The sequence below is a fragment of the Sinohyriopsis cumingii genome, chromosome 4 (genome assembly GCF_028554795.1).
Source record: "Sinohyriopsis cumingii isolate HCF-2022 chromosome 4, ASM2855479v2, whole genome shotgun sequence".
NCBI classification, from domain to species: Eukaryota; Metazoa; Mollusca; class Bivalvia; order Unionida; family Unionidae; genus Sinohyriopsis; species Sinohyriopsis cumingii.
In genome coordinates this window covers 66,011,918-66,021,248 of record NC_142964.1, presented here as the reverse complement: position 1 = coordinate 66,021,248, position 9,331 = coordinate 66,011,918, and the positions used below count along the sequence as shown (strand labels likewise).

Sequence of the window (9,331 nt, the reverse complement as noted above, 5' to 3'; positions counted from 1 at the left end):
TATCGATGTCAGCTCTGAATCAATATTTATTATCTAATTATAAGATAGACATTTAATTTTATTTTTACTACAAGAGAGAGAGAGAGAGACAGACAGACAGACAGAGAGACAGAGAGAGACAGAGAGGTGCAGGGGCGGGATTATAACGTAAACTTGCAATCGATACCATTGTAAGATTAGACAACAAATTATCTGATTTATCAGTTGCTCCAAATATGCGGAAAAACCTGCTTTACTTCTAAATGAATACATTACGATGCATTAAAATTATTTCTTCCTACTGGCGACAATAGAAAGATTTTTGTTATTACAGACAGTAATGTGAAAGCAGCATCATACAGCCACACACTCTCACGGAGTCTTAATTTCCTTAAAATGTGGACTGTCTTCCTTATTGCAAAAAAAATGCCAAGATTTTATTCTTTTCTTCAAAATTGGTGTTGTGACTCAATATACATGTAGGTGGCGAACCATGGAGTCTCTCAGTAAAAAGAAAAAATTGCCCAGGAATGAGTAACAAGTTACTTTTACATCAGATGAAGACCTTGAGTAATGAAGAACATTTCATCATCCTGCTCATACAATTCAAATTTTATATATATATCTGTCTGTCTGTCTGTGTGTGTGCGTGTGTGTGTCACTATTCAGTCACACATTACACATACCCATTGCGCTTCATTTCCGAACTATAACCTAACAACAGAATTCAAAGAAGCTGTGTAATTCTCATGGCCTTAAATATCTACTTTGATTAGGATGTCAGTGGCTGAAGGTTCAAGGTCACTGTCACTTCAAACTGATTTAGTCATCTGTATTTAATTTCCGGAAAAGAATTTAAGTATTAAACAAAACCGTGGTAAGAATTTTGTAGACATGCTCAAATTGCCCAAGAAATAAGCTTATTGATTTGGAGGAGTGGGTCAAGGTTTTTATGAATAGCCCTTTAAATATGGAAGCCGGTAACCTTATGTACGAATCTCATGTTACTAGAAATAGATTTCGCCTATGCATATCATTTATTTTAATAACTTTTTTTCTCTTGCAGATATCAAGGAAATATGGTAGACATATTTTCCTTTGACCGAAAAGTACATCTGTGGATTTGAGAGTTGTTACCGGTTCCTAAAGGGTCACTGTTATTAAAACTATATTTTATCCTGAATTTCTGTACAAGGACTGTATGTGAATTCCTTACTATGTGCCGTTTGAGATACTACGTTTCCATTATAGTATCATCGGCACCTGTTGAAATTTAAGTACAAGCTTTTTTCAGCCGTCTAAGAAGATGTATACGATAGACGCATGTGTTGATCGGTGGATGGATGGAATGGCGGATGGATAAACATTTATCAAATCTAACTGATAGATAAATTTCTTAATATAATTTGTACCTTCTATTCTAGTACACACACACGTACATACACACACACACGTACATACACACACACAGATATATATATATATATATATATATATATATATATATATATATATATATATATATATATATATATATATATATATATATAGAGAGAGAGAGAGAGAGAGAGAGAGAGAGAAAATGATGGATGGATGTGTGCATTTAGGCGATACAACTATATATATATATATATATATATATATATATATATATATATATATATATATATATATATATGCATGCATGATGAAGTACGTACATACATGCATACATACATACATGCGTACATGCATGCATACATACATACATACACACACACATACATACATACATACATACATACACACACACGCACATACATACATACATACATGCATACATACATCACATACATGCATACATACATCATATATACATACATATATACATACATACATACATACATACATACATACATACATACATACATACATACATACATACATACATACATACATACATGCATACATACATACATACAATCTAATCACCAGAGACATAAATGGATCTTCGGCATCATATTTACTATTAAAGCAAGTTATATACAACAAAAAAGTAAATTCTTCCAATCAGATGAAAAAGAAAACTAAAACAGTTTACCAGATTAACAATTATTTATTTTACGTAAACAGAATTTTGCACTCTCATCATACAGTATTTATATATATGCTAAACAGAATATATTACACTAATCCACTGGTGGAATTAATAACAAGTGCAACAACTTTTGTTTGACAATAGATACAAAACGAAATGCAATTAAAGTGGAACAAAAACGGTTAATATTTGTCAACCGTTTAACAATGATGCCCACGCAGCTATTTCCATTTCTTACTTATAGAAAATATGTCTCATTATTTACGAAAGAGTTAGGATAATCCTAAAATCACCATTCCATATTAACATTGTCCGTCCGTCTGACTTTTCCGAATGTATGTATGTTGTTATATTTGTATCGTATTGGCTTTTTATCAAATTAAATAGAATTCGATTTTTGCAAGGAACAATATGATAATACAGGAAAGATAAGAAAATAACTGTTTCATGATCTCTGTATATAGATCAAACACAATAGTAACAAATAAATTTTATGCGCCTTGATAATTTTTCATTTTAAACATTCGGAGCAGTGAGCGTAGATTTTATTTCTACGCCAATGCTTCAAGGTGAAGACGTTACGAGTATCACCTAAGGTTAATAAAATAATACCGTTTCAAAGGGCCGTGCTTTTTGTATCACATAATTTTATAGCCCAAAACTTTAAAAATAAAGCACAAAAACACCCAGCTTTATACTTTGAGCAGGTAGTACAGGTAACGCTTTATTTCAGTCATATTGGAAAAGAAACCTGGTTGGTATAATGAATCGCTCAATACCTATGCAAGACCGCTTTTATTTTACTTTTGTAAAAAGTAGTTTCATCGAATATAATTTTGTAATCGACATCATCCCTGATTTCAATTAATAATTATAAGTTGATATCATTCACTTCTCCAGAGCTGCATAAACTCCAATAACAAATAAAATATATGTCAATCACGCTGTGTTGGAAAATGAAGTACTCCAGACCCTAGGCTACAGACTCCCGAAGAGATATATTATTCCTTAGTTAAAAAGTTATAATACCCATGAAACACGTTTCTGTTCTTGGTGAGAAAACAAATCTGCCTTAAAAAATACGTTATTTGCCTGATTTCTAGGAACATTTTTCAAAAGTTTTGAAACAATTTATGTTGAAATTGACGGTTTAAATAAGACTTAAAAAATTCTTAGTAAACCAGATGTTATCACCGACTTTCGTCTGTATAGATACGTTACACTGAAGATATGTTTTGATGGAGGAATGAAGAGAAATCACTGACAGTACGAATCCCTTTTTGTGTTGTGTGTGTACCAGTTAAAGAAGGAAAAGGATGAACCAAGTCTGATCGTGGATTCTTACCAATTAGCAATTCCAAATGACGGAACGGAAAAGCTAGCCAAAAAGGGGAGATTATTTAAGCGGAAGATATTTTTTGTGAAAAAAAAAACGTTTTATTTGAACCAAGTTCAAGTTTAATCACCGCTGATTTCAAAATAACGATATTAAAACAATTTTTTCGACCGCAATGAAGTATGTCTCCGACAGATCTCAGATTAAAATAGAAAAAGCAATGAAACAATTTGGACTGTATGATATTGTCTGCAAGTAATTCGACTGAATGGGATGAGGATAAACAAATACACTAAAGAAGATAACTACGACTTCAGTGGCACGCATGCAGAGAACGATACGTCCAACTTTGGTTTACTATGCTCGTTATTTTCCCCATCACTACTGACTGCGTATCTAACGATTCTGATACTAACGTGTTATTTCCTTGCAAAAAAAAGCCTAGTGATCGAATAAACTTTTCAGAAATCGATTAAATGAAAATAGTAATTGCTAAAATATCATTTTATATGTAATACTGCATCGCAGTTTAACACGATTACATTAATGCCCTGATAGAAGAAAAAAATCGGAAACTTCAGAAAATACTAATATAAATACGGGGGAAATCAATAGAATATTAAAATCTTGTGCATGAAAGGTTTTTAAAATGACAAAAAGAAAGAGCAATCACCGAATGAACTAAAAATGAACAGTACTGATTAAAAAAACAGAAACGTCAAGCGAATGTGATGTTTTCTCTCTTTATTGTCGGTGTTCTTACATTTTATACAAATTGTTCATTTATAGAATATTGATGAAAGACATTTTTAACCATTATTTTCGATGAATACAAGAGACCAGAATAAGAGACTATCCTACTATTTAGGTCTAATTATTCCATAAAAGTTAATATGCGTCTGAGAAATTTCATTTAAGTTATTTGTCTATTAATACAGGGGCGGTTGCGGATATGTCTACTTCACAAATCGCTTATTCATTGAAACATTGCCTACAGCATTTTATATGGAAAATAGGTCTCAAATCTTTTCTTCAAATTAGAAAATATTGGCTGAGGAAAATTTTTTAAAGTATTTTTCGCTTTGCTCGCTTCAGGGTTTTTAGTAATAAAGAAGCTTTACTTGCGAGATGCAATCAAACGTGTTCGACCTTTTTTTCGTCGCATGCTAGAAAAAGACGTTAAGTGAAAGTAGCAGCCATTTTGAACTGTCCGTGGTTGTTGTTACTTCATTGACATTACAAATACTCGATTACAGGTCATAACTAATAGCTAAGTAAGCAATGGTTTCAGACTATTGAAACTGAACGATTTCAACCAAAGGTTACTGAAATAACATTAAAACTGAAAAGTGAATTACATAAACAGTTCATGCGTCATCGAACGCTATTTTCGACGCACGTTCATCGCACATATAGTTGGATATTCATCCACCCAAAACAAACCCACCATACATACATACATACATACGTACATACGTACATACTTTCTAATCACCAGAGATATAAATGGATCCTCGGCATCAGATTTACTATTCAAGCAAATTATATACAACAAAAAAGTAAATTCTTCCAATCAAATGAAATAGAAAACTAAAACAGTTTACCAGATTAACAATTATTTATTTTACGTAAACAGAATTTTGCACTCTCATCATACAGTATTTATACATATGCTAAACAGAATATATTACACTAATCCACTGGTGGAATTAATAACAAGTGCAACAACTTTTGTTTGACAATAGATAAAAAACGAAATGCAATTAAAGTGGAACAAAAACGGTTAATATTTGTCAGCCGAGTAACAATGATGCCGACACAGCAATTTCCATTTCTTACTTATAGAAAACGTGTCTCATTATTTACAAAAGATTTAGGATAATTCTAAAATCACCATATTAATGTTGTCCGTCCGTCTGACTTTCTGAATGTATGTTTTTATATTTGTATGCCATGAGATTTTTAACAAGTTAAATAGAATTTGATATATTTTTTATTTTTTACAAGGAATAAGAGGATAATACAGGAAAGATAAGAAAATAAATGTTTCATGATCTGTGTATATAGACCAAACACAATAGTAACAAATAAATTTTATGCGCCTTGATAATCTTTTATTTTAAACGTTCGGAGCAGTGGACGTAGATTTTAGACATCGCGAGTTTAACCTAAGATTAATAAAATAATACAGTTTCAAAGGGCCGTGATTTTTGCATCACATAATTTCATAGCCCAAAACTTTAAAAATAAAGCACAAAAACACCCAGCTTTATACTTTGAGCAGGTAGTACAGGTAACGCTTTATTTCAGTCATATTGGAAAAGAAACCTGGTTGGTATAATGAATCGCTCAATACCTATGCAAGATTGCTTTTATTTTACTTTTGCAAAAATAGTTCCATCCGTTAGATAATTTTGTAATCGACATCATCCCTGATTTCAATTAATAATTATAAGTTGATATCATTCACTTCTCCAGAGCTGCATAAACTCCAATAACAAATAAAATATATGTCAATCACGCTGTGTTGGAAAATGAAGTACTCCAGACCCTAGGCTACAGACTCCCGAAGAGATATATTATTCCTTAGTTAAAAAGTTATAATACCCCTGAAACAAGTTTCTCTTTTTGGTGAGAAAACAAATCTGCCTTAAAAAATTACGTTATTTGCCTGAGTTCTATAAACATTTTTTCAAATAGTTTTGAAACAAGTTATGTTGAAATTGACGGTAAATAAGATCCCCACCAAAAAAAAAAATCATAGTAAACCAGATGTTATCACCGACTTTCGTCTGGATAGATACGTTATACTGAAGATATGTTTAATGGAGGAATAAAGAGAAATCACTGGCAATACGAATCCCTTTTTGTGTTGTGTGCCAATTAAAGAAGGAAAAGGATGAACCAAGTATGATCGTGGATTCTTACCAACTAGCAATTCCAAATGACGAAACGGAAGAGCTATACAAAAAACTGAGATTATTTAAACGGAGAATATTTATATAAAACATTGTTGGAATCAAGTTCAAGATTAAACAAAGGTTGCGGAAATAACATTAAAACTGATAAATGAATTACGTTAACAGTTCATGCGTCTTCGAACGCTATTTTCGACGCCCGTTCATCGCACATATAACTGGATATTCATGCGCCCAAAACAAACTGATTTGGAACGCATGACTAAAGTTACCTTCGGTCTTCATTTTAAATCGGAAACAGAGCTGTTCCGAATCAGCATAAATAGTACACACAAAAAAATATAACAACCAGATACTTCGGTAACTGTAGGCAAAGCTGAAAACTATCAAAGAGTATTGTAATTAACATCATCTTCAACAATTCATCACATAACAGTAAATATTATTATCCTACAGTCAGAGTAGTCCTTAAGTATAAGATGAACTAGCGATTAATTGTCATATATACATATTAACATTGTTTACCGGTTCACTAAGGCATATGTCCACATCCGCCAAAGAGAAAATTCAATCTCTTTTAAATCTTAAATAAATACACAGCACTGTCAACTGTTCCAGAAAGCCAAATTCAAGGGCTGAATAGCACATTTGTCTTTTAAACGTTTGCATACTTTATAATTATTGAAGTGACAAATAACAGCGTTCCCCCACTTCAATTATTACAACTCTTGTCACGCTTAGCAACCACAGAAATGGATAACACATACTAGTACTAGGCAAATGACAATACATTCTTTGTGCCGATGTCCGTAAATGTGGTCAATATACAACTCTGCACAGCAATGGCAATTTTGTTGTTTTGTTACGAATGCATGTATACTCCACGTGCATGATGCTTTTCTATCGATCAAACAACGAATGTGACTGAATTCTGGCTGATTTCCGTTCTTGAAAATTTGAAAGAATGGGAATTCCTTTGGAAACCAAGAATATAATTTTCAAGAAAATGGTCACCGTATTCCAAGTGAACCCATGTTTACATATCACAAATTAAGTAAATTACGAAACACTTTGATTTGTCGTCACTCGTTACCTCATCTTTTTGGGGGACACCATATTTCGTCCAAAATGGCACTACATCCAAGTGCATATTTCAGATAATTCAATATTTTAGTTGCAAAAATGCATTTCTGTCACATGCTTGCACTTTTTACACTCCACTCGACAACACCAGAAGAATTTACAGTCACAGTCCTCTTCCACCTCCTTTACAATAGTGTAATACCCCCTTCCACAGCACATCAACGTGCAACCATCAAGTCCGTAGCTTGTCTTGTTACATTCGCGGCCTTTTGTTCCAAGCGAACCCTTGTTGGGATTGTATTCACAATAGTCTGGAGAATTTTCCAAATAAACTAAATCTTTCTTTGTCGGTTTCTTCATCAACCTACTTATAGACTTTAGCTTCTGTTTCCTCTGGTTATATTTCACTAAGCTGGCCCCATCGAACTTGTCTTTCAGTTCATCACCACTTTTCCTGAACGGCATCATTTTACGCCAGCAGATCTTCACAGAGCAGGAACCGGAGACGCCATGACACTTGCAGACCAAACCTACGTTGCTTTTAGCCGTCTAAAAGATAAAGCAATAATCTACTACTACCAGGCGTACGCAAAATTACATATATATATTCGAATACATCAAACATAGAAGATTATATATATATATATATATATATATATATATATATATATATATATATATATATATATATATATATATATATATATATATATATATATATATATATATATATGTGTGTGTGTGTGTGTGTGTGTGTGTGTGATCTTCTATGTTTGATGTATTCGAGTCAACATAACATTTTACCTTTTAAAAGAATTGCAGGTTGAGAGATATCTGAGGTTTGTAAGCTTTTCGTGCCAATATATCTGTTGAAAGAACTTAATGTTTCGATACATATTTGGGCTTTGAAAGCCATTTATTTTTCCCCCACCCATCAAAAAAACCGATATCTCTCTATGACCAATGGCAAACTATTATGGAGAATAATTATGGCCAAAGGCGTAGTCAAATTCGTCAATTTAATCGTTATAATTTGCAAACATTATTCGACTGAAGATCCTGAACAGTATTAACTTCCTGCTTTAAAGCTTCCAAAATTATATCTCCGTGGCTTATGCAGCTTTCCGTGGTTCAGAAAGGCTTACAAGTAAGGGGAACATTAAATAAGATCACATCTGGTCTTTTAATCTAAATATTAAATGAAAAATGTCCAAAGTGTTTTGGTTACAACGAGGATAAGAGGGTCCTAAATATCAATGGTTACCAACCAACTCGTCGCTTACCTTTCTGCCTGCTTCGTTGTTCCACAGATTCATGAGTCCAGCTGGTGTGTTTGATAATTCCTTGGAATCTACGAATTCCTCAGAAAACGTAGAACCATATCTGACGTTTTCAGAACATCCTCCCCACTCGAAACGTCCCTTGGTGTCACGCTGCCGGACGTTGGCATCACAACCACAGTTATCCAGATCGCCTCGAGCGCAGGCTCTCGTAATACTGTACGTGACTCCCGCGGAGTTGATGGCGTAGATATACGCTGTTTCCCGACTCTCTGTAAAAAAGTTTTCAATTACAATTTAAAAAAAGAAAACAATAAAAGAAAATCATAATAAAATACCGTAAATGGTAAATTATTCGCCCGCCGTGTGGTAAATAATATTCTAGTATTCTAATTCTTTATGTAAAAACCCCTTTTCATTGGTCCTAGTCTCAAATGCAAGGCATTTAAAGTTTGAACAAAATATATGGTACAGAACATAAGCAGTTTTGTGGAAATTGTTTTTTTTCTACTTCTTTCAGTCCTAGTATTCTTTACATTTAACCTATTGACCTCAAAATAAATATATCTTTCCTGTCTCAAATGCAAGCTTACCACAAGGTTTGGTAAAACTAGTACTCGATATATCATGTGGAAACCACGTCTCTACCTAGAGTCAC

The 9,331-nt window shown here is 33.0% G+C and overlaps 1 protein-coding gene across 1 annotated transcript in view; it reads right to left on the bottom strand.

Moving 5' to 3' along the window:
* Nucleotides 1–2,054: 2,054 nt before the first annotated feature.
* LOC149801364 (protein Wnt-4-like) overlaps nt 2,055–9,331 on the bottom strand; it is a 29,649-nt gene continuing 22,372 nt past the window's right edge. Inside the window, exons 3-4 of the mRNA XM_089955430.1 lie at nt 8,677–8,945; nt 2,055–7,942 (exon numbers count right to left, since the gene is read on the bottom strand). Of these exons, the coding sequence (XP_089811556.1) occupies nt 7,481–7,942; nt 8,677–8,945 (731 nt within the window). The 3' untranslated portion in view covers nt 2,055–7,480. The remainder of the gene's footprint in view (nt 7,943–8,676; nt 8,946–9,331) is intronic.